General features: G+C 38.7%; 1 protein-coding gene across 2 annotated transcripts; it reads left to right on the forward strand.

Moving 5' to 3' along the window:
* On the forward strand, window positions 1-26,044 carry slc16a5a (solute carrier family 16 member 5a). 2 transcript variants are annotated; one of them, XM_004080661.5, is made up of 6 exons: window positions 1-100; window positions 645-874; window positions 10,456-10,919; window positions 16,274-16,417; window positions 18,779-19,618; window positions 23,944-26,044. In XM_004080661.5, exons 3-6 carry the CDS (start codon window positions 10,559-10,561, stop codon window positions 24,216-24,218), a joined length of 1,620 nt encoding a protein of 539 aa, XP_004080709.2. In that variant the 5' UTR covers window positions 1-100; window positions 645-874; window positions 10,456-10,558; the 3' UTR covers window positions 24,219-26,044. The 2 variants fall into 2 exon arrangements, with proteins under 2 accessions (XP_004080709.2, XP_020567614.1); XM_020711955.3 differs by lacking the exons at window positions 1-100; window positions 645-874 and adding an exon at window positions 6,753-6,886.
* The last annotated feature ends 485 nt before the right edge of the window (window positions 26,045-26,529 follow it).

A 26,529-nucleotide genomic window follows, 5' to 3' on the forward strand; every position in this document is an offset into this window, starting at 1 on the left:
TTGCATTCCCTTCCCTTCCAACCTCCAGAAGAAGCAGTCCCAGCCAAATGCTACCACAGATCAGTCCATGTCCAGCTAAGTGGATGCATCATAGACTATGGTTATTATCTTCAACCAAAAATGGATGATATATTATTATATTAATTTGTTTCTGCATTTAATTACAGGCAAAATCATCCACTAGTCAACTCAAATAAATTTGATGCCTGTGGAGTTTTGGTAGTTCAGTGTTTGAATGTCCACCCCACCTAAGATGTTCGATGACCCAAACCAACTAAACAGTTTTTTTCAACCTGTGTAGTTTTTCTAGAACGTGGTTTCTGCAGAGTTTTTTTTAAACAAACTGGACAAAATACCTCATACATTATCTCATGAACATAGAATAAAAAATGTAGTTCCTTTAAAATATCAAATGTTCTTTCAGTCTTCATATTTTGCACGTGTTCTATTGTTTAGTAATGAGTTAAAGTCCAGATAGAATACATGAAAATAAGGTCGTGAATGAACTTTTCACATTTGTGAATGTGGAATATCCCCCAAATTGCAAACGGCTCAATAACAAAAATATTTTTTTGGACAAACCATGTAATCGAAAGAACGCTTCTCCTTGTGTTGTGATTGGTACATCGTGTTCATCTCCACAGCTCATCTCGCGGAGGCTCCACATCTGCGGCGGGGCGGCGGCCTCGCGCGCTCACTGAGCGAAGCGGTGCCTATGGGGTCTGCATCCTCCACCCTTCCTGTCTCCGCCCACGGCAGACGCTGATGATCCGCGACGAGCAGACCTCCCCGCAGCAGTTGACGGGAAGCCGCCGCTCCGTCCGGGTGAAGTTTCGCGCACGCGGGGCCCTGCAGGACCGCCGACGCAGCTAAGGTGAGGAGGAGCGCGAAGCGCTCGCGCCATGAACCGCGAGTCTTTGCGATGACATCAAGGACAGTTTGGAGTTTCAGGTGTATTACTACAGCGTCCGCTTCGCTGTCGTAAACAAGCAGAAATAACGTCGAGTTTGGAAACATTCATCAATAAGTCTGCTGGTCAGCGCGCGCGCGCCACAGGAACCCAATTGGCGTTTAGTGGGGCACTCACTGTTGTGCTCCCCAGGGAGATCAGCTGTTCACCTCCTATTTTATCATCTGCAGAGGGTATGAATGCAATGCATTCTGCTGACCCCCCTCCTGTATGCAGAAGCACATTAAAACAGCTTATGAGTGTTTGCAGCCTGAGCAGCCTGGCGAAAAGAGGAAGCAGGAAGCTGCCCTGACTCTTACTGGTCAGTTAAACAAGGCCTGGTGGTTTCTCTTGACTGCTTTTGCAGCTTTAGAAGAAAACAAAACATTTAGTCATACAGAAATGTTTTCCTTTGGTGTTTCACTTAAACAAGTCAGCCAGAAATATTGGCAAATGAGACTTAATGTCAGTATTTTGGACTTATTGTCATAAAAAAAAAAGTTTTTATTCTGTGATTCATGAAACGTCAACATTTTGTCTGATTCAGCACCTTTATTACAAAAAACGCAAATTCGCTGTTTAGAATGATGCACTGTTTTTGTGGCCCGTAAGTCATTCATTTAAAACATTTACAATAACGGAATTATCGTAATTTTCTATATATAACCATTTTCATTTATTTTACTCGTAGCACTAAACAAGTTCTTTTCTAAATAAATCCCACCCTGTGTTGAAGATCCTCCTGCATGAAAGCCATGAATTAGAATGCATGAAAGCCAAAGGAAACATGGCATCTTCCACCGTGGTGTATCCTTTTTCTCCTTTACTATAGAATATAAACATGTCAACGTTGATGAAGAATCCGTTGTTTAAAAATATATGTGCATATTCTGATAATAAACCCCTCTTACCATGATTTTGCTGAGTCAGACTTGCTAAAAATCTATTGACATAACCAAAATTACTTAATCAAATGACCCTAAACTTCTTCTTTCTCTTTCGGCTTTTCCCATCAGGGGTCGCCACAGCGAATCATCCTTTTCCACCTCACTCTATCATGGACATCTTCTACCCTAACATTAGCCAACTTCATGTCCTCTGTTAAGACATCCATGTATCTCCTCTTTGGCCGTCCTCTTGCCCTCCTGCCAGGCAGCTCCATCTCCAACATCCTTCTACCAATATATCCACTATCCCTCCTCTGAACATGTCCAAACCATCTCAGTCTGGCTTCTCTGACTTTGTCGCTGACACAGGCAACATGAGCCGTCCCTCTGATGTACTCGTTCCTTATCCTAACCTGGTCACTCCTAAGGAGAACCTCAACATCTTCATCTCCGCTACCTCCATCTCAGCCTCTTGTCTCTGTCTCACTGCTACCGTCTCTAACCCATAGAGCAGAGCTGGTCTCACCACTGTCTTGTACACCTTTCCTTTGAGTCTTGCTGGCACTCTTCTGTCACACAACACTCCTGACACTTTCCTCCAACCGCTCCAACCTGCCTGCACTCGCCTCTTCACCTCTTTTCCACAATCCCCATCACACTGAACTGTTGACCCCAAGTACTTAAACTCCTGCACCTTCTTCACCTCAGTCCCCTGTAACCTAACGCTTCTACCTTGATCCCTCTCGTTCAGACACATGTATTCTGTCTTACTACGACTGACCTTCATACCTCTTCTTTCCAGAGCAAACCTCCACCTCTCTAGCTGTTCCTCCACCTGCTCTCTACTCTCACTGCAAATTACAATGTCATCCGCAAACATCATTGTCCAGGGAGATTCCTGTCTTACCTCGTCTGTCAGCCTGTCCATCAGCATAGCAAACAAAAAAGGACTCAAAGCTGATCCTTGGTGTAGTCCCACCTCCACCTTGAACTCCTCTGTCTGACCTACAGCACATCTCACCACCGTCATACTTCTCTCATACATGTCCTGAACTACTCTGACATACTTTTCTGCCACTCCAGACGACCTCATACAGTACCACAGCTCCTCCCTCGGCACCCTGTCATACGCCTTCTCTAAATCTACGAACACACAATGCAGCTCCTTCTGACCTTCTCTGTACTTTTCCATCAACATTCTCAAAGCAAAAATGGCATCAGTGGTGCTCTTACGGGGCATGAAACCATACTGCTGCTCACAAATCTCCACCTTCTTCCTAAGCCTGGCTTCCACTACTCTTTCCCACAGCTTCATTGTGTGGCTCATCAACTTTATTCCTCTATAGTTGCTGCAGTTCTGCGTGTCACCCTTGTTCTTAAAGATTGGGACTAGAACGCTTCTCCTCCATTCCTCAGGCATCTTCTCACTCTCTAAAATCCTATTGAACAACCTTGTTAGAAATTCCACTGCTGTCTCTCCTAAGCACTTCCATACCTCCACAGGTACGTCATCAGGACCAACGGCCTTTCCGCTCTTCATCCTTTTCAGAGCCTTCCTAACCTCATCCTTTCCAATCTCTGCTACTTCCTGCTCCACAACAACCACATCTTCCTCCCTTCTTTCCCTGTCATTTTCCTCGTTCATCAGCTCCTCAAAATACTCCTTCCATCTTTTCTGTACACTCTCTTGGGTTGTTAGCACCTTTCCATCTCTGTCCTTAATCACCCTTATCTGTTGCACGTCCTTCCCATCTCTGTCTCTCTGTCTGGCTAGCCTGTACAAGTCCTTCTCTCCTTCCTTTGTGTCTAACCTGTCATATAGCTCATCGTAAGCTTTCTGTTTGGCCTTTGCCACCTCTCTCTTCACTTTACGCTGCGCTTCCTTGTACTCCTGTCTACCTTCCTCAGTCCTTTCTACATCCCACTTCCTTTTAGCCAACCTCTTCCTCTGGACGCATTCCTGTACTTCCTCATTCCACCACCAAGTCTCTTTACCGTCTTTCCTCTTTCCAGATGACACACCTAGCACCTTCCTACCTGTTTCCCTGATAATCTCTGCTGTAGTTTCCCAGTCCTCTGGAAGCTCATCCTGACCACCCAGGACCTGCCTCAACTTCTGCCTAAATTCCTCACAAGTTTCTTCATTCTGTAGCTTCCACCACTTGGTCTTCTTTTCTGTTTTCCCTCTCTTCTTCTTCCTGACCTCCAGAGTCATCTTACACACCACCATGCGGTGCTGTCTGGCTACACTCTCTCCTACCACCACTTTGCAGTCATTAACCTCTCTCAAATGACCTCGTCTACATAGGATGTAGTCCACCTGAGTACTCCTACCTCCACTTCTGTATGTCACTCTATGTTCCTCTCTCTTCTGGAAGTAAGTGTTGACTACAGCCATTTCCATCCTCTTCGCAAAGTCCACCACCATCTGTCCCTCCAGATTCCTTTCCTTCACACCAAACCTGCCCATCACCTCCTCATCACCTCTGTTGCCCTCACCAACATGCCCATTAAAGTCTGCTCCAATAACAACTCTCTCTCCTCTGGGAAAACTCTCTATGACCTCATCCAACTCACTCCAGAATCTCTCCTTCACTTCTAACTCACAGCCAACCTGTGGCGCATACCCACTGACTACATTCACCATCACCCCTTCAATTTCTAACTTTAGGCTCATCATCCTGTCTGAGACTCTTTTCACCTCTAGAACACTGTTTACAAACTCCCCCTTCAGAATCACTCCTACCCCGTTTCTCTTCCTATCAACACCATGATAGAACAGTTTGTATCCTCCTCCAATACTACGTGCCTTGCTGCCCTTCCACCTTGTCTCCTGCACACACAGTACATCTACCTTCCTTCTCTCCATCATGTCTGCCAGCTCTCTGCCTTTCCCTGTCATTGTGCCAACGTTAAGAGTCCCTATTCTCAAACCTATGTTCCTGCCTTTTCCCTTCTCTCTCTGGCCACGGACCCTTCTGCCTCCCCTCTTTCTTCCACCAACAGTAGTCAAATTTCCACCGACACCCTGTAGGTTAACAGCATCGGTGGCGGTCGTTGTTAACCCGGGCCTCGACCGATCCGGTATGTCTAAAGTGTTGTGGATGATTCGCATGGTTATTTTGGCAATTTTTTACGCCGGATGCCCTTCCTGACGCAACCCTCTCTATTTATCCGGGCTTGGGACCGGCACAGAAGTTACTGGCTTGCAACCCCTGTGGCTAGATTAAATGACCCTAAACTATAAACCCTTTTTTATTCAAATCATTAACATTTTTCTTCTAAGCCAAAGAGCCACAATCGATGGATGAAGGAGCCACATGTGGCTCCAGAGCCCCAGGTTGAAGACCCCTGGTCTAATCTTTATTTAAATGTTAAATGTTAAATTCTAAAAAGAAAAAAATATAGAGCAACTTCATTTGATGCTTTTTATTTCATTTTTGGTATATTTTTGGTATGAATTATTTTCGTTTCCTTTACTTGGAGTGTCATAAGTCAGTTAAAAATGTTGTCTAAATGAGACTTAATGTCATTATTTTTTACCTTATTGTCAGAAAATAAAACAAATTAAGAGTTCTGTTCTTTAAAATAGAAGTAAAGTCACCATGTTTTGATTAATCTTAATTTTAAAATAAAAGAAATTGAACAATATTTTTGCTACTTTTTTGTTAAATAGTTTCATTAATGGGCTGTTTTTGTTGTAACGTTAATTTGACTTAATGACTCCTGATTGTGTTTAGGATTTATTTTGGTATCGACAGAAAAATGTGAAAACAGACTTAAAAAATAAAAAATTTAAGCCTAATTATAACCTAATCTAATTTGTTTTTTATACTTAAAAAATAGACAACAGTTAACATCTTGCTCAGAAGAAAAATCAAATTTTTCAAAATAAAGTGCGAGCCAATTAAAAAAGTAAAATAAAAACAAGCTAGTGATGAAGCATAAATATATAATTTTCATTTAATGCAAAAATCCGAGTTGAAATGAAGCTAAGCTCAATAAAATGACAAAATAAAACATTCAGAGGATGGGAGGAATACACACCTCTGGTCTATCGGCAGGTTGCTGATAAACCAGCGTTTGTGCAGAGTCAACACAGGAACTAAACGACTGTCTAAGACCAACAGAACACACCTGGTGAGCAGATGGCAACAGCTCAGTAACTTGTATGGCAGCATCCCTGCAAGTCTGATTATGTAATGTGACCACGCTGACACTCCGCTGTGGAGCAGAGCAGCATTTTAGAGGCTAAATAATCTGTAGAACACTGAGCTTTAAAGAGTTTAGTAAACAAAAAATCAGTACATTTAAAAGATAAGGCCCAAAAAAAAGATATGTTGAGGACCTTTAGGACCTTGGGCAACACAAAAATCCGAAATAAATCTGATTATTTCTGATTTGTGGCTAAGGTGAGGAACACGCCTGAAGCTGATTAACATTTGCACTCGCAAAGACAAGTTAAAACTCTTTTGTGCAAAGACTTTTATTTCGTCATAAGGATTTGTACAATACATAAGGTGGCAGTTAAATGTTGCCCCTTTGGCAGTGGTTTGAGGGCAGTTTAGTTCAGATGTCATCAGGGTTTGCATATGTGTCCATAAAAATAGATAAATTAGAAGATTAAATGTTCTAAACGGATAATTATGCAAAATAATTTGTAATCGAGGATAATTCTTAATTAAAACCCACTCAGGGTTTGTCTGAAGCTCTCGCACAGTAAAACTTGAGGTATTTGTGAAATTACAAGTGATATGGATCTAGATAAGATCTGTGGTTGTCACTAAGGTATCACAGCCACTCTGAAATCTAATAAGTGCAAAACGGCCCATAAACTCTTGTAAGTAGCTTTTACAGCTATGAGTGATACAGGCACATGGCAAGGTCGCCATAGCAACTCAAAAAAGCATTTCCTCCTGCTGTTTGTGAAGGTTAGGGGAAATGTCAGGTCATTCACTTAGGTGCTCCTTCCTGATCTAATGATGCATCATTCAGTTCGATGTCTGGCGTTTCTCCTGATGGATCAGAAAACTTCTCTGCTGATGCTGCGGTTTGTATCGATGTACATGACATGGTTGTTTTCATTTTCAAAAATGTTGAAAATTGTGTTGACAGACGTGGTTTTCTTCTTATATTCTTGGTCCATTTTGTTTTTTGCACTGCTAATGACAGCTATGGGGTGTTGGGGGCTGTAAGCTAGCGGCAGAGAAACAAATTTGTCGGAAGTAGGGGTAGGCTTACTCCACACCAACATCCCCTCCCACAACTCACAGGTGGATTTCTAATGTTCTCCTGCTGCTCTGCAGAAACTGTCCCTGAAAATGACACAGGTTTTTTGGGTTTTGCCTAAAAACGACAAAAGACCACTGGTAACGCTTTAAAAATAGATCAAAAGCTGATCGGAGTGGGTCTTAAAGTCGTGCAGCTTTGTTTCCGACACACAGATCTCTTTAGTTTTTCAGAACCTTTTTAATCATCTTTTGCCCTGTAGATAAATAGATACACACATTTAAATGGGTACATTTAGTGCATAAAACTCTCAGTGCAAACTGTTGTTATGCTCGTTGTCTTTTATGTCTTTTGTCGTAAAAAGTTTTTTAGGTTTAATTCTTCATATTAAAAGATAAAAGCCAAATAACAATGAAGAGAAAAGTACTTGTAATTGTTTTTGACATGGGGTTATTTACTGTTTTTTGTATTATGTTTTCATTGATGCGTTAATTCATAGTTTTGATGCCTTCAGTGTGACTCTACTATTTTCATAGTCATGAAAATAAAAACTCTTTGAATGAAAAGGTGTGTCCAAACTTTTGGTCTGTACTGTAAATATGCAGATTATGCACTTCATAGTATTCGAATTGGGTCAGGTGTGTTTAAATAAATGTATTTCCTAAACCCAACTACCATTTATGTAATTTTTGCACCAGCAACTGTTAGCCTACCTAACATTAGGAAAGAAAACTTTGCTTTCATTCTTTGTCTTTTATTTAAAGTTCCAATTTTGATGACATTTTATTAGATTTGTCTGGAACAGGATTGGTTGTGTGCTTCCAGCCATCATGAATAAAACCTGTTAATGAGGTACAGAGTGTGTGCTGGATTTTTCTGGTTCTTGTTGATGCAAGGATAGAGAACGCAGCTCTGCTCAGCCTTCAGCATATCTGGAAATGGTATTAAGTGTCTCTGAAACAACTTTGTTTGGAACATTTAGACAGAGAGCCTTTCATTCAATGGTTTTCACAGGCCCATGCTAGTCTTGTGCTGGCCAGGTTCCCATTGTGTTCTCACAGGGCACGCCTGACCTTAAATACATCAAACCTCTCACTTGTGTACTGAGGGAGTGTTAAAGTTCATCCCCTTAACTTGAAGGTCTCACTTTCCGTATAAATGAGCCTTTTCCTGGATCATCCATGTTTGTATGCTGTAGTTTCTGCTCAAAGGGAGGGCGGCGTTCTTGTTGATGTAACAATGGATTTCAATCATTTCCAGTTAGGGGCTTTTCAGAATAAAAGAACTCATACAATTGGGTCAGTTTTTTTCTTTTAATGTGGTTCTGCTCTGGACTTAAATGATTGGTTGTATTTTTTAAAAAAAAGTAGCATGTGGCTTGGATAGTTTGCACACAGTTTTTTATGCTTTAGATATTACTTTCAAATATTGGTTTTATAATATTAAACTTAACTTTAGTCAGTAGTGACCAGTTTAGGCCAAAAACTATATGCATATTTAAAAAAGAATTGATATGAAATATATATATATTTTTTTCATCTTTGATCATGTGGTCCTTTCCCAAAATGGGCAAATTAAGATTAAACAGTCATTCAATTTCCACTTTTTCTTACTTGGTGTACTTTCACACTGCACTTTTAAGAGTGGAGCAAATTGATTGGAGAAAAATAATTTTTCCTTTTTTTTTTTTTGTTTTGTTGTTATTTACAGCTTCTTTGGTGGTGTACAGGATCCTTTTGGTCCCGTAAATCTAAATTGTTTTCTTGGTGTTGTTTTTTAGGGCTTCGGGAAGGGTGACTTTTATACCATAATTTATTTTCTTTAAAAGCAATTCCTTTTATTTTTAGGCAGGAAAACGGCTTTACTTTGAAATGTTTAATGGTAAATGCCATCTGCTTGTAGTAGGGCTGCACGATATGAGTAAAAACTTGTGATATGCGATATTGGTAATTAATATTGCGATAACGATATAAATTGCGGTCAATAAACAAATAGCAAAACAACCAAAAACATCATTTCCATTTCACTGCAACAGTTTAAAAATCATACTCCAAATGACCCTTGTCGACGTAGGAGGCAAACATCAAACATAAAAGGGCTGATCTGATTGATCAACAACGTAAACGGGTCCTTATGATTTGTTAAATGCATAAAGGGATTTATTTAATTTGTTCAATATTTCAAGCTGCCATGAGTTTGTTTTAGCACATTTAAGGTAATCATTTATTGCGATTTTTGCCATCTTTTGCGGTATGCATATTGCACAGCTTGATTTCGCGATAACGATAAATTTGCGGTATATTGTGCAGGCCTAGCTTGTAGTGTTTTACCTTGATTTTATTCCCAAAGTGCTTTACAGTCCCAGTCCCATACACACAATAGCACCAACCTACAACCTCCATGAGCAATGTGGGGTTCAGTGTCTTGCCCAAGGACACTTTGACACATGGGAAAGGCAAGAGCCAAACCTGCACAACTGCCACCCGGTGATTTCATGAAAGAAGCCATCGTATTTTTAAAAAAAGGTGCCACTTTTGTTTGTTAAAATCATTAGTTATGTAAAAGCAGTTCTTGTGAGCTCATAAAAATGTATTTAAAAAAAAACTTAAGTTAAAAAAAAGGATTAATATATTAATAGCAAAAAAATACTATAATGCAATGATTTGAAAATTGAACTGTGAGCTTATAAATAGAAATGAAATCCATTAAGTCATTTGACAGTGACACCCAGATATGAGAATTTAACTAAAGCAACCATTTCTACTGAAGATAACCTTTTGAAACTGGAAGAGATGAGGACAGTTGCATGATAGAGCACAATTTGTCTCATTTTTTTTAAATTAGCATTTTAATTGACAAATAGTAATATTTCTAAGAACTTTGCAGATTTATCTCTGCTTGGGTTTAATTATTAGACGTTTAGAAAATGTGAGATCCACAATTTTATTATAAAATATCACAATGGTGCTAATGCACAAACTTGGGATTAGCACAGACACAATTTTTGTCATTGATTAGCTATGTTTTGTATTCATGTTTTTATTTTTACAAATATTGTGCAACTCCCACTGTAGTCTATTGAAAAAGACCACATGAGTGGCACATGACCACCTATGATGTCACTAAGAAAAAAACAAAGTTAAAAAACAGTTTGGGAAATGATTTTTAAAATAAATCACAGCTCTTACGTTTTCTAAAATGAGTCCAGGCTTGAGAAAGCCTTTTGGATAAGAGCCTAAACAGTTTTCTGCTGTGGAACCACATAAAAAAACATTTTGTGGAGGAAAAAAAAACCCCTTGGTCTTCACAAATATTTATCTGAAATGATAACCTCCCACTTTATCAGCGGATCGATGCAGCCTGTTAAAGTGCCTTCTTTTGTGTCTCCAGGTCTCCTCGGAGGGTGCAGCAGTTGCAGTGTCATGGGCAGGAAAAGCAGTCACATATCCTGTAAAGCTAACCCAAGAGCCTCGCCTGAGCTGCCAAACAGAAAATGACTCAGAGAAATGGAGCCAAGAGCTCGGGTGATGGCCGGCTTCTCACAGAGGCCTCCAAGGCTTTGGAGCTGTCCAAGGGCATGGAGCACCAGGAGGCGTGGGAGGCAAATGACTGCGAGTTTGAGGAGGGAGGGCAAGGACGCCAAAGCAGAAGCACCGAGGCTGCAGCCGATACTGGTCCAGATGGCGGCTGGGGATGGGTGGTGCTGGTAGCCACCATCATGGTCTTGGCCTTGACCTTGGGGTTTCCCTCTTGTGTGGGAATCTTCTACACAGACCTGCAAAATGAGTTCCATGCCACCAACAGCGAAACTTCCTGGGTGCCGTCCATCATGACGTCCGTGCTCCATGCAGGAGGTAAAGCTCGCAGAGCAGGAAATTGTTCATCCTCTGGGTTGAAAAGTAACCTCGAAGATGTCATTCTTAAAAACTGTAGCATAAATCAGCGTGGTCAAAACTTTAAACTTTAAAGACCCATTCCGATGAAAATGGTGTCTTGTATTTTTCTGATGTTTGTGAAACATAATCTTAAAATTGCATTTCTAAGTATTTCTTTATTGAAATTGTTGTGAATCAGGAGCAGATGAAAAATGCTGTTAGATAAAGCTCTGCTCCATTCTGATGCATCCACTTATAGACAACTAGATCTGTCTATGTCTTTGTTTTCCTCGTCTGAGCTGGCATCTGAATGAAAACTGTACGGTCGGATAGCTCCAATATTGCTCGCCGTTTTTGTTGCACCAGTAATGTTAGGTCAGAGGTATGAGGAACTGTAAGCTAGCGGGCGAAGCCGTAAATCAGGCATGTCAAAAGTCAGGCCTGTTGACAAATGCGGCCCGCGTTCAAATTTCCAAGGCTGTGGGCTTCTTTTATAAAATCCAGAATTTGCTGCCCCCAGCACTTTGTAAAAACTGTGTGTGCCATTTCTTCATTGTAGTTGGCTAAATGACATTTTCATATTCACCATGAAGAGGCTCAACCAGACGAGGCAAAAAATCGAATGTACAAATTGACTGTGATTTTGGTAAAAATGTATTTAGATGCATTTGTGTTTTATTGAAAGAAAAAAAATTTGACATTGCAATAACATTTTCATAAAATACGTCATTTAAATTAAATTGTATTGAAATAGTTTAAAGAATGTCAGTTGGCCTTCAAACATTTTTCACCTCACCAAATCTGCCCCTCTTGACAAAAAACAGTTTGGACACCCCTGGTGTAAACAGAGAGCTCTCAGCAGTGGGGCAGGTTTGGACTTCAAAACTAAGCTAGTGCACAGACAGGATTAATATTAATGAAACAAACGTTACTAATTCCTTGCAAAAGCTGTGAAAATGCTTGTATTTGTTGCATTTTAGCTGCACTCCAGCAGGGAAGTGTCCATTTGTTCCTGCTGTTGTTTTTCTAGGAAACTGTGAAAGCTGAGAGTGAGACATTTGGGGTGTTTTGAACTCTCTTGCTGTGTTTATGTTGGTTTAGAGCAGATTATTTCTTGAGAAACTGCAGTCTGCTCATTTCCCCCATCCTACCATGACTGATTTGAGAACAGAAACGTGGGCACCTCTTCCTGCAAGATAAAGGGTAGAATTCAAAGTAAATCTTCATTTACTAGTATCCCCATGCTGAATGGTCATTGCAACTCTTACAGATTCAGATTATTTTGGCGTCTCAGAGAAGGAGGAAAAGGATTTATTGGCCAAAGTACATCTGAGTTGACATCAAAAGGGTCTTTCTGGGCGTATGAGCTTTTTCTGGTTGATTTCTAACCCAAACTCATTAGCAAAATTGTGAAACTGTTTAGCTGAAAACTAATAAAAGCTGATGAAACATCTTCACAGCTCTGTTGGTCATTCCCAGCAGGAACATCTTCTTGGTTCTCATCCTGTGGAGGAACTATTGTTTGCCATGTAATGAGACTGTTGGTCCCTTTACTGATTTAATCTAATTAAACAAAACTCTGAGCAATAAATTATAAAAGCGCACAAAAGAACTGCTAGTTTAGCTGATATTTGTCATTTATATGTATTCTATATACTGAAATGTCTGCCAAATCTTGAAACATTGTGAATTGCAGGAATTGTTTGCCAAAAAAAGTAGATTAAAAGCAAGTATTTGAAGTGTTTTTAAAATTTAAATAAATCCAAATGTTTCTGAACACTTAAATTTTCTGCTTATAAAAAGATAAGAGGAATGTTTTGTTTATTTTGCCATGAGAAACAAAATGTAAAAAAAAAAAAAAATCCAGGAAATCACATAACTTAATGTTCATCGACCAAATCATTTTTCTTTTATAACCTCTAATTTTTAATTTTTTTTAATCTTATATACATTTTTAATATGGTATAAAAGCAGCCTTTACAAAAGGGGAAAAAAATTCCACCCGTAAGAAATTAATTTATTGTTCTGTTGCTTTTCCTAACTTTTGTCTAAACTATTATGATAATGAATTAAATTTAACCCTTTAACCCCTGAATTTATTTCCAGCTATGAAAACAAAATCACTTATTTTTGTTTTCATATTGATGCTAAATTATGGTCATTTTGGAGCCAAAGTGGTTTAATGCAAATTTGCATCGATCAGCGTCAACAGGTTAAATCTGTTGTTGATGCATTTAGGAAGATTGTTCCAAATTTGTTTCATCTTTAACTGTGGCTGAGCTTTGGCCAAATGTTTTGTTAGTGGATATGCTCCACTCAGTTGATAATTTAAAAAATACTTAATTAATTAATTAAAAAGTGTGTTGTTTTACTTGTTCAAAGTTTAACGTCCAACTTCAATCATCTTTTTCTCTGTTTTAAAAGCATTCTCAGTGGTTCTCTCTTCTCCCTGTTACTGAGAGCTCTCTGTTTACACTCTCTCCCGCTAGCTTACAGCCCCTCACAATATTGGAGCTATCCAGCCGTACAGTTTTGAGCCACATGTCAGCTCCGATGAGGAAAACAAAGACGTTCATGCGGATCTAGTCATTTCCAAGTGGACGCATCGGAATGGAGCGGAGCAGGGAGCCTGTCGCCACCAATTGCAGTCCGTTTGGACAACTACAAGTTTTTCAAACAGCATTTTTTTTTCCATTTGCTCCTGGTTATTGGGAGGGGCCTCAACTAGTCACAACTATTTGAATAAAGAAATACTTAGAAATGCTATCCTAATTTTCTTATGTCTGCCATAATCAAAGAAATGCTACAGGGACATGTGAAAAACACAATTTTTATAGAATTTTCTAACATTCAACAAAAATGCCATGTCATGGGATTTTAAACCATCGCCTATAAAAAAGTATTTTCCTGTAGGTTGATCCGGATTTGACATTTTTAGTATTATGTCTTGTAAAAATGTTTTTTTTTTTATTGCCCACATCTGTTAATTTCATTGCTATTTTTAGTCCACTGTGAGGACACCGTGTGCAGTTTAGAAGAGCTCGACAACAGTCATCAGGGCTCATGGGACCTGCATCAAGTTTCTTACTGTTTTCAGAGCTGATGCTCACATCAGAGGATTCACCACCTTTTAAAAGGGGATCAGGCGCTTTGTTGATTCGTTGTTAGGATTTTTTTAGAGCTCAAATTGTGTGCAGTATTCATGGCTTTTTTTTGGCAGGTGGGTAGACTAAAAACATAGTTTTGTCCATTTTTTGTGTTTGGGTTGGATGAAGCAAAGACGATGGATGTCTCCGTCCCACTTTAGGTTTCAGTTTTGTCATTCAGAATCCTCTGGCTGCGCTGCAGAAACAGACCCCTAGAAACAAAGTTTTTTTAAAACTTGAAACATTGTTTATTGGTAAACAAAATAAACATCTGTCAGAATGATTAAAAAAATTGTCTTGCCAAGAGTTCTTATTTAAAAAAAAATTCTAGTTACGAATACTTTTTTTTATTAAAGATTGTTTTTTTATTGAAGCGTATTCAATTCAATTAAAAAACAAACATGTTTTGAGAGATAATTCTTTTGTGTTTTTTGTTATTTTTTAAAAACTACAAAAACAAAGACATGCTGCGGACTGGCCTCATCTAATCATGAAAACTAAATGTGTCCGTGTCCTAAAGAGCTCAGAAATGACAAGATTTAGTTGAAAACCAAACAAAACTAACATGAAAAACAGAATAAAATGAGAATAAAAACATATTGAAAAGTTAGAAAAAATATTTCTTGGGGAAGAAAATGTATATTAAGTGATTTTAAAAATGATCTCAAACAATTTATCTTAAAATGTATTGGAAAAAAAAGATCTCGAAAAACGATAAGATTAAAACTTAAATCAGAAAACAAACAAAATATTGTGAAAATAAGAGACATTGCTGACCACCCCACAACGCGAGCGTCCATGGACTTTGCTGCTTTGTGCTCAATATTGTTGTAAAAAATGGTTCATTATGATCAATAATTAATATTTGTTGTGTACTTTTGCTGTGTAATGTTTAATGTAATTAGGAAGAACAAAACAGAATGGTGATATCATGACAAACCCATAAGCAGAACGGACATAGTCAAATCTTAATTCTACTTTTCAGTAGGTGAGGTTAGAAAAATTAGCATGAAAAACACAGAAAAATGAAATACATGAGTTGTTTTTTTTTTTGTTTTGCTTTATTTATGTATGGGCCTTTGCATAATTTTGCATTTGGAATAACTTTATTTACAGAAAATGAGACATTCCAGTTTTTGCAGTGTGATGTCAGACTTTATCTGTCCAGTCAGTGTATATTAGTCTGTGTTTCTGACTGATTCAAAAAAAAAAACCAAACAAAAAAGAAACCTCTTGCTTCTTTCTGTCATGCTATGAAGTTCTTGCCCAAGAAAGTAGAAAATAAACATAGTTACACCCCTGCTGGGAAACATGGTGGTGGTTGGTTAAGTCACACAAAATGACTCAAATTCAAGCTTGGAGAATGGAACGTTTGCTTTAAAAGGAACTGTCTGATAAACGTATGGCAGCGGACGCGTCACCAAGCTCTGACGATAAACGAAAAATGCCAAGCAGAAAACAAAAGTTTACAGATAAGACAGAAAAATAAGCGGACAAAATAAATCTGCAGAGCAGGCACCATACTTCTGTCATGAACCCAACAGGAAATTGTTTGGTTTAGACAAGAAATAATGCAAAAAACCAACAGAGCAAGGAAAACAAGGACCATCACCTAAATTTCATTCTGAATAAAGACTGAAATGGGTTTTTGCCTGATGCCGACATTTTTGAAGACACTTTAATCTCCAAAAGCAGCTGAGTTTGATGTAATCCTGTGAGTCAGCTGCTTTCTAACAACTCCAGAGGTACGTGGAGTACTGGGGCAGGAGGTACTGGGTGTTAGAGTCCATCTGTTCTAATGGATTCCAGAGACCAGAATGCTTTGATTTACAAAGTTAATCTGACCTGAAAGGGAAAAGAAAAAAACTTGTATCTGCCTTCTTCAAAAATTTCACATGAACAGCCATTCCCAACAGCAGGCTGCAGCTAAATATAAACCCCCTATGATTTTACACCATTGAAATATCAAGAAAAATGAAAATAACCATTCGTTATGACGGAATCCAGGTGAATTTGTCGTCCTCTCTAAATTCTGAGTTAAACATAGGTGTTTTCAGCTCGACTCGCTGAAGACTCATTTAGCAGCTGAAGGTTTCAGCTGAACGACGCGTCTCTCCTGCTTCCTAATCCTGTGCCCATTTCTCCTCTGGCATGCCTGAAACTAAGAGCATTACATCTGATCCGCAGGGCCTTTCTGCAGTGTGCTGGTGGAGAAGGTGGGCTGCAGGGCCACCGTCATGTTGGGCGGAGTCCTCAGCGGGGTTGGGATGGCCGCCAGCTCCTTCACCCGCTCCATCACCGAGCTCTACATCACTGCTGGAGTCATTACAGGTCAGTGTACAGACGGGGCTTTGTCCTTTCAGGTGACAGCAGAAGACCATGGTAACGCAGCATTTGTCTGTGCTAATGCTCACAGACTAGCTGGAAGATGACTTCAAGTCAAGTCAGAAATGATCTCCTGCTCTCTGTGGCGTAAAACATTTTCCACTGAAACACTTGAATTCTCCATTTTAGTATATTGTAACAGCCCCTGGAGCCAGAGCAGTTCAACAGATAACCACTAGGGCGCCTGTGATGTCATTTTTATCCAAGATAGAGCCACAATGGAGCTGAGAAAATGGTTTCCGTTGAATCCACTGAAAAGCAAATGTGGGCTAACCCCCAGGCCTCACTAAAAGCCGGAACAAACCAAATTTCACAGCTGCTTACTTGTCAATTAAAAGGTCACGCCTTATTTTTTGTACTTTTCAAACAATTTTAGTCCTTTTTATTACGAAAATGTAATAAGTTAAAAACTCTGTACATTATAATTGGAGTAAATGGAGCCTGTTTTGCTTTTCTGAAAAGCCCCCACTAATTCAATGAAATATTTGGTTCTGATCCATTTTTAATGCGCTTAAACCCGGAAGTTAGAGGATTACTGCTTAGAGCCGTTTCATTAAGCCGGCAGGGCTTTCAGTGATCCTCTCCAGAGTTTTTTTTTTTTTTTTTACCCTTTTGACCAAATTAACTAAATGTATTTAAAAAACAAAAAAGTATGAATTCCAGGGACAATTTAGTTTACTTTTCCTTGTGGTAAATTTAAAAAGAACAAAGAAACTAGTAGGGTTTCTGCTCTAAATATTTTCTGTTAATGTTTTTATTTTATATTTTAAAAGGACTGGACTTTCTTTCCCCAGTTGGCAGCACTTTTATTTATTTAAATGAATGAATGAATGAATGAAGGAATGAATGAATGAAGCTTTATTTAAGTAGCACTTTACAACACCTTCAGGAGTGCCAAAGTAAAAGGAAGACCAAAGAAAGTTCAAAATTAGGCAAATTAAGAATAAAATTCAAAACAGCATAAAATTACAAAAAGCAGTCAACAATAAAATACGTAAAGTTAAATAAGAATCCAATGAAAACACTTAAAAGAAAATAAAAATGTCACAGACTACTAAGCATTGAAAGCCATTCTAAAAAGTTATGTTTCTAATTGACATTTAAATTTGTTAAGATCAGATGTTAAGGTCCTGGCCACAACAAGCAGGCATTGACATTAAATCTCTAGAATTGGTGCGGACAATTAAAAGCTCAGTTAAGTAGAATTGGTGTGAGACCAAGAAAAAAAAAACAGTAAAAATTTAAACTGCCATTTCCCTTAAGACTAATCACACATATTAATGTAATGTCCACGATACAGAATATTTCTAGAGGGTCATAGGAAATGTTAACATAAAGAGATGTTTTTTAATAGAATCATTTAAACATCATGTGTTTTTTTAAATATCGCGGCTGCTATGAGGAGCTAGGTTTCTTTGTTCTGACAATCCAGCAAAAATCTCCCAGAGAAATAATCATCTAAGCCATTTTCAAACCATTTTTGTTAAAAACATGATAGCTTTCCCTGATTCTGGGTAGCTTTGTTAATCTTTTTCTCTGGAAGCCTTTGTTGCATGGCATGTGTTTGACATTGCCAACATTGGATTATATAGAACTTCAGCAACCAAAATGGTAAATAAGGTTGCAGAAGACATGGAGGAAGTGAAGAAGTTCAAAAACTTTAAGAAAATGTCTGCAGACTTGGAAAAACTCAAAAACAAAGGTGTTATGGGTTCAGGTCTGTTTTATCTTTCAGTTTCTGTTCTTAAAAGTTTAGTAAATCATAAATTGAAAAGGCTCTTTGCTGAAAACGGATTATTAGCTGTTATTAGTGCTGGGTCTAATCATTTAAATCATATTAACCTTTGCTTCGGAAATGCAATATTCATTCATCAAATCTTGGAATTGTTTTTGTTTTGAAGCCATTTCTTTCTTCAGACCCAAAAAACACTTAACTTAAATTTTAATATAATTTTACCATCAAAAATGCCACATTTGTTCAGTTTAAGTCTGTGGATATTGTTCTCATTGTCAAACTTAAATTGTTTTAAAAAGGACATTTGCAAATAAATCAACATTTAATTGAGTTGCTTTGAATCATATCAAACTGAGATGTGAACTCTTGACTGACAACCAAATTGGTTTAAGGGAGCTTTTAAGATCTTTTGTTTAAACTGTGTGAGATGACATTAGACGGAGAAGAAGGTCAGAGATCAGGGGGAACGGGGAACAAAAAGACTGGTTTGGACTAATCCAGGAAAATCTATTAGTTTGTTGTGTGATTGTCTTTGTGATTCTGAAAATGTTCATCCTCTTGATCTGCTGCAGGACTTGGTTTTTGCTTCAGCTTCCAGCCTGCCGTGACCATCCTGGGTCACTACTTTGTGCGCCGTCGGCCCTTTGCCAACGCCATGTCCTCCTCGGGGACGGCTCTTGGCATCTGCACTCTGCCGTTTCTGGGAAACTACCTCCACACGGAGTATGGCTGGAGGGGAAGCTTCCTGGTTTTGGGGGCCGTCCTCCTGAACTGCTGCGTGTGCGGAGCGGTGATGAGGCCCCTCCCATCAACCAAGCACCGTGGACAGCCATTGATGAAGCGCGGGCCTCCGCCATCAGACCAGGAAAATGAGAGGACACGAAAAGGGGGGTGCGGGAGGGTGTGGAGCTTTGTGTTGGCCTCCCTGAGGAAGCACATGGCCTTCGATCAGCTCTCCAACAACCCCCGATACTGTGTGTTCGCCATCGGCATCACCTGGATGATGCTCGGGTTTGTGGTTCCCTTGGTGTTTTTGGTTCCCTACGCCACCGCTCACAACATGGAACAGAGCCAGGCCGCCTTCCTGCTCTCCATCCTGGGAATTGTCAACATTATAGTGCGACCACCGTTTGCCATAGTCTTCAACATGCCCTGGTTCAAGGGGAGACACATCTACGTCTTTGCCTCGGCGCTGTTGGTTAACGGGCTCAGTAACAGCATCTGCTGCATCGGGTCGAGCTTCCCCGTCCTGGTGACCTATGTGGTCATCTATGGGCTCTCTATGAGCGTGGTGGGCTCCCTCATGTTTACCGTCCTCATGGATATCGTGGAGATGAGCCGCTTCCCCTCCGCTCTGGGTCTCCTCGCTGTTATGGAGAGCGTCACGCTGCTGATCGGACCTCCTCTGACGGGTAAGGAGTAGAAGGGATTAGGAGGACCAATGAGGTGACGGGGAGGTAAAAAACCAAATCCAAGGAAAAACAAGCACCTTCATTAATTCATAAGTGTCTTTCCTTAGCAAAAAGTAGTACATTTGAAGTTTATTTTATCAAGTATACCTGAGTATAACAAGCATGTACATGTACTGGAAGTATACAGTAAACCCTTGTTTATCGCGGGGGTTACGTTCCAAAAAGAACCCGTGATAGGCAAAATCCGTGAAGTAGAAACCTCTATTTTTTTTAACAATTATTATACAATTAAATACTCTGTTATACATTGAAAAGAAGAACAAACCATTTTACAGGCTCAAACATTTGTTTCACAAATCAAAGTACTTTAAAAACGTTTTTTTTTTCAACAAATAACTTCTGTACAGTACTGTCAAATAATAATTTTAATCATCAATGTGAACAGAAGGCTTCAAATCGCGGAGATTAGCCCCGCCCACCGCGACCCGAGAGTAATTGAATTAAACGGGAGAAAATTTAAAATGATCATGAAAAAAATACAAAGTACAAACGGACAAATAGTGGCTCAGGTGTATTTCAATGCTCTTCAGTCTGAGAAGCTGCAGTGTTTTCTCCTTCTCAAGCCCGCGGTGCAGCTGTGTGTGTTTGTTCGGGAGAAGAACATAGTGATTGACAGTTGGTGTCGCTCTTTTTCTATGGGTTTTAGAGAAACAGGAAATTGCAAGATGATTTGCATGTACGTAATTTGGAAAGCTGATTTACGTACGTGTACATATTAAACTGCAACATTATTGACGCGCAGGTAGAGAAGAAGCGGAGTGACTTTTTTAGCCAATCAGAATGCAGAACACAATGCACGATGCAAATCCGTGAAGTAGCGAAACCGTGAAAAGTAAACCGTGATATAGCAAGGGATCACTGTACTAAGTTAATACTTCTTTAGACTAAATTTTAACATTTTAAATTTATAAAATACAGACGGTATATAAAAAGTTCACTTCTAGTATACTGCCTCACTTTTAGTGTAGACAAAGTATACTTGTAGTACTCTTAAACAGTGTCAAGTGTTTCCAAATTTTGGGTGTGCTTTTCCCACACTTGAAAAGGGCTGAGCGTCCAATGTTGGAGATTGATTTACTCAGAGTGCCACTTGAGATGAATTTCCAAACTTTAATGAATTTTCGTTTTGATCAGTCAGAAATCAATAAGTAAAAACCTTAAACACACACAATAACAGTAAATATTTACACGTTCAAATTCCACACACATTAACAACAAACATGTAAGTAATTTAAAGTGCCTCAGTTAATTAGCAACCACACTCATTTACTTTAAATACGTTCTTATTTAAGTTCATGTATCAAGTCCAAATTTATTCAAGAATTGCTTTAAAATTTAATCAGTTAGCGAGTAATTAAATTCATAAACTTCCCACTATAAATTTACAAAAGTTACAAAGCACACCGACAAAATAAACATCTACCGGTAAGTCCTTAATGCTGGATATTCCCACTGGTACCTGAAGTACACACAAACAAGTGATCGCACAATTCTAGCTTTTACTTTGAGGTTTGATGCCTCCTGATGATGTAAAGCTGTGCTGTTGCAGGTGTCTGCCAATACAAGTGTTGCAACAATTAGAAACAAGTGACTTTACCGTACAGAAAATAGGAAATAAGCGTTTGCATGCTCTCTTTGTGTGGTTTAACTTTGCACTCCAGCTTCTTCCTCTCACATTTTCAAAACCTTCCTGGTGGGCTGACTGCTGTTTCTGAATTATTCATAGCAGGGTTTTTAGCTTGGCTGTGACGCTGCGAAGGCCTGGAAACCCATCAAAAAACAGCTTTAGAATGAGTATATAGAAGTCATTTAATACCTATTTCCCTTTTTTAAATTTGCCCATTTCTGCTTTACTTGTCTTTTTTGTTCATAATGTCTTAATTCCTTTTCTAAAAACTATGACATGATAAATATAATATAAAATAATTATTTATCATCTTTTTGTTGTTGTACCAGTTTCAGTAAAGTTAAAGACAGAAAAAAAAACGTATTATAACAATTAATTATTGTTAAATTCACTTTTTGTTTTACATTAAAGGCTAAGCAATATCATTTTTATGTGGAAGTGCATGACCTCTTAAATTTAAACGTGTTGCTATAAGAAACCTTTTTAAAAATAACTGGAGCCAATGCCGGGGCTTGGAGTGGAAAAGGTTGCGATAATGACAGATTACATTCTGTAAATGCTAAATTTAATGATGGATTGGGATCAAACTTGAATTTCTCTTTTTTTTTGCAAAACAATAAATGATTAAGCCTGCGTCAGATGCAAATCGGGGAAACCTGTTCCTTAAAAACGCTTTTTTCTGATTGCATTAAAAAAAACTAATAGACGCTATTAGCCCCCTTTGTTTATCAGGACAGCTTCAGTTCTCGTCAATGTGGTTTTGATGTCCTCCTCGGCTTTTTTTAATCTGCCAGTCTAGATCTTCAGGACAGCTTTGTCTTTAATTGTCATCTTAGTTGAGAGATGAACAGCAGCCGCATGTTCTTGGTTGAGTTGTGCTGATGCGCAGCGTGTGAAGGAAGCGTTTGTGTGTGCGTGCCTCCCCTTGGGAGGAGCGAGCAGCCGTCGTGTAAAGGGCAGAGGCATCATTTCAGGGCTCGCATGACAGTTGTCCTTTGCATGTTTACCTCTCCTGGAAGCGAGCGGTGATGTAACCATAGAGGCAAGTCACAACAGGATCGGTTTACCCTCTGGGGACAGCAGCCTTGCAGTTCCTGGTCATTAAGAACATGAAGAAGATTACCTCCGTTTATGGTTTTGTTTGGAGTTAGTCCCTCAGAAGTAGTTTAAATGGACCCCCCCGCCCCCATGAAGAAGCTCACTGCACGGTCGCTTATCCACCTGTTGCAGGAAACTCATGTAGATGTTTTTTTTTTCTTCACTTTGAAACTTCTTTCCAGAAAACTTTGTCCTTCTGTCACTTCAGTTTTCTCTGAGTCTGAAGAAATTAGCTGTTTTGGTGTGCATGCATATTTATTTATTTTTTATCATCTCACATCACATCTGATAATTCTGAAAATAATTTAGGATGAAAAATATGGAAGTTGAATTTATTTTAATGGATACGTGCATATTAAAAAAAACAACAACCACATACTTATTTTAAATTCAAGCAAAAATGTCAAACTATTTGAAAATATTTCATAGTTGCTCAAGGATTTGGCAACAAAAAAATCCAAGTTGGGAGAACTGGTTAAGTTTTAGTTGCAGACCTGCAAGAGCATCTGCATGACTGCTGACACTAGGAAGATGAGCATGAAGGTGAAAGGGCACGAGAACATTTGAAGACAACAAACTTCTAAAACCTGAAACGGCCTGGGGGAATTCAAATAGCTCTTTAGTCTACAAACATTTCATGGTGATTTCTCTCTGATTTCTGTTTTAAGAAAGTTTGTCGCTCATATTTGACGAATGGTGGCATAGAAACATCCACAATATATTCCAGCTACATGATGAAATAGTTTGGATATTAGTTTTCGATCTCACCAGCAGATGGCAGCATACATCCGTGTTAAGGAGTCGCTGCTGTTGAAGCATTATGTCCACCAAAACATTTTAAATGTTTTAAATAGAATTGGGCATGAACATAATCCGTTCTACTGCAGAAAAAACTTCAGTTGTTCTATTTGATTTTAAAATAAACTAATTTATGTTCAATGTGAATTTACATTAAATTTGGATCATTTTGGCTTTTATTCGTTAGGTAAATGGCTCAAATTTAAAAGGGAAATGAAAACATAAGTACAGAAGTAATGTGTTCTGTGGTCCCCTTGGTCTGCAGTATATTCCACATAATGTTCATTTTAAGGAAAAGGTTCTGTGTGAAGGTAAAAATGTGTCTAAAAGAACGCACCCTTCATAGTTCTGGGTCCTTATGAGTGTACACAAATAAAAGGAAAAAAATAGATGCAAATATAATTTTTTTTTAAATAATTAAAACAAAAAAACTAAATTAGATTAATATTATATATTTTTTACACAATGTTACATATTAGCTGCTCTTGACTTTCCATGCTGCACAAAAAAGGAACTAACAGTACAAAGTGTGCACATGTGAAAATGACATTCTCCTGTTACTGTCATATAAGGGAATCATATACAGTTTCATGATAGATAAATGCTTTTAAACATGAATACATATAAATCCACTATCTGCTTCACTTTTCTTCTTTTTCCTTTTTTTTTCTGTTTTAAACGTTTAATTTCTAAAATCATTGATGTTTTTGTAAGATGCTGAACATGTTTATCCTCTCTGCAGGCGTGCTGGTGGATAACACCGGGGAGTACTCTTATGTCTTTATTGCCTGCAGCACCATCGTTGCCTCGTCTGCCTTGTTCCTCATGGCGTCATTCTTCTTCCTGGACAAAAAGGAGAGGGCGGCATCGCAGCAGGGCAAGCCCTTCGCCCAGCCCGACCCCACCCGGCCCGCCGCAGCGGACGCCTCCCCCGGCTGCATTTACAGCGGCGTCCCCACAGAGGGAGGCAAAAACAAGGGCTCCCCCAACGGGGCGGAGTACATCACCAACGTCTGAACCTGCTCGCCATCACCTTTCCCACAGTTGCACTTTGGGTCAGTTTGAACGTTAGTGGTGCTAACTCGGTAGAAAAACACGTTTGCACCGTTTGACCAAAGTTATTTACCAAAATGAAAAATCGTGCACTTAAAAAAACAATGTGGTTGAACCGTTTTTCTGCTGCTGGTCTTATGCGTTCCATCACTCAAACCATCGCATAAAAGAAGTGACTGCAGACGGCTGCTGACATGGTAAATTATGAGTGAGTCATGAAGAATGACAGAAACAAGACCGAAACGAATAATTTCTTGCCAATTAGTTGAGATGCACAATCTATAGAAAAAAAAACTTTTGAACCTTTTTGAAAGCTTTTATTTAAACATTTTAGTAACAATTTTTGAAGGTTTGATTTCTTCATATAGATGAAGAATCATTCAACTGTGAGATTCTCATATAGATCCGAAACGTAACCTCAAACTGTTAATCTATCTAAAGTACAGCAGTTATTTGGTCTTTTTGGAACCGTTCATTCTAAAAGGTATAAAAGACTTTTTTGTTTAATGGAATTTTGTCACTTGGGTTCCGATTTAAAAACAAAAAAAGATAGCCAGAGACGAGTGCAGAGCGTGAACAAAAAAAAACCCCCAGTGGCTCAGTCGAATGTTTTACTTTACTCTAAACATCACATCAGAGTCCTCAGCGTGTCAGAAATACAATCCAGTCAGGGTTGATTCTGTTCAAAGACCTGAAGAAGTAAAAAATGCAAATTGTGTTTTTTATCCACGTTCTGGAGTAGATGCCGATGTTTTTTTAGCTGAATTATCGCCTATAAAAGTGAGAATAAATACAAAAGGATAATAAGAACCTATGTACTTTGTGGTTGGAGATGATTTTCCTGCAAACATCTTTGATGATGAATTTAAAAAGTGTTTGATGTTATCCAGACATTTAAAGAGCAAAACCGAACACATTCTCTGATCTGGTATTCTGGTATTGAAAGCAAAGCATCAAACTGTTGAGCTGCCTCTGAAATGAACTCAAATTTAAAGAGTTTTTGAACTACATAAAGTAAAAAAAATGTTTTTCAAAGGAGGAAAAAGTTTTCCTTTTGATTTGTTGGGATATGTTGTTGGTTTTGGTCTTGCATTTTGTTTGTTCAGAAGAAAGCCTCAAGATATTTGGAAATCCGCTGCAGTTAGGAGTTGTTTTTTTTTGTTTTTCTTTTTTGTGAGTGATGTTAAAACTGTTTTTGTCCACTTTTCTGAGACGCAGTCATTTTGTATGCACAGCACGTTGACGTTTCTACATTTGACCCACGTTGAGCTGCCTTAGATCATTGCTGATGCTCGTTAAACCGTTCACTGTCGTGTAGACGCTGAAAATGTTCCGCTGTAAATCAGAGATGCTCTTACTCCACTTCTCACTCGACAGCAACAGTGCCTTTTCTCAAAGCTGATGTGTTTCTAGAAAAAAAAAGAGCCATATGCGCAGGATCATATCACTCCCTCTCAGGGTCGCAGGTAGTTTTATATCCTGGGTGAGGTGTGTGCAGCAATCCCTGCGAGACGGTTAGCATTATCCAAGTTTGATGACACTGAAGCTGCCTGTATCTTAAGCTCCAAAAATGATCGATTCACTGTAAGCAATGCTGGTTAAATAAAGCCAGAAGTGACTTTGTCAGGTGTTGTAGTGGATGGAGTAAAGAAACAAGTTAACCAGCATGTTATTTACGTCAAATGATTTGCTGTCAAATGTTAGCACTTTTCATTTTGTGGGCCAAAATATATCTTTATTACAGATTATTTATGCATTGTGATTGGGGGGGAATAAATGTTTAGATATTACATTTGTCTGAGGTTTTTTTTTTCTTTCTTTCAAATCAAGTCCATTACTTTGTAAGACATCAACTATAGTGACATTTGTATGGAGAGAAATTAGACTCAGTCAGATTTGTGCGTGCGTAATTCTTGATTTGTGCGTAAATTAGGATTTGTGTATGCATATTCTTGCTTTGTGCGTGCGTAAATTAGGATTTGTGCATAAATTTGGATTTGTGCGTGATTTGTTACTCACATAATACGTTTTGTGTATAGGTTAAAAAAAACATAAAATGAAAAAAATACAAAATGCAATTTACGTATGCACAAATTAAGATTACAACAGCTTGAAACTACTTACACACACACATCTTTAAAAAACACGCACGAACCCCTTGTTACGCACACACGAAGCCAAAGTTACGCACGGATCTACCGTGAGACTGTTTTCACTTCTCACAAATTCGTCCGTAAGTGCTGCGTTTAAATACCAGTGGAATGCTCGGTCATTA

The sequence above is a fragment of the Oryzias latipes genome, chromosome 19, assembly GCF_053564925.1.
Source record: "Oryzias latipes strain Hd-rR chromosome 19, Olatipes_Hd-rR_3.1".
Lineage (NCBI taxonomy): Eukaryota > Metazoa > Chordata > Actinopteri > Beloniformes > Adrianichthyidae > Oryzias > Oryzias latipes.

Coding starts and splice junctions, on each gene's coding strand:
- slc16a5a (XM_004080661.5), top strand. CDS start 10,559: ATGACTCAGAGAAATGGAGCCAAGAGCTCGGGTGATGGCCGGCTTCTC. Junction 10,920..16,273: donor GTCCGTGCTCCATGCAGGAG/GTAAAGCTCGCA, acceptor TCTGATCCGCAG/GGCCTTTCTGCAGTGTGCTG. Junction 19,619..23,943: donor GATCGGACCTCCTCTGACGG/GTAAGGAGTAGA, acceptor TCCTCTCTGCAG/GCGTGCTGGTGGATAACACC.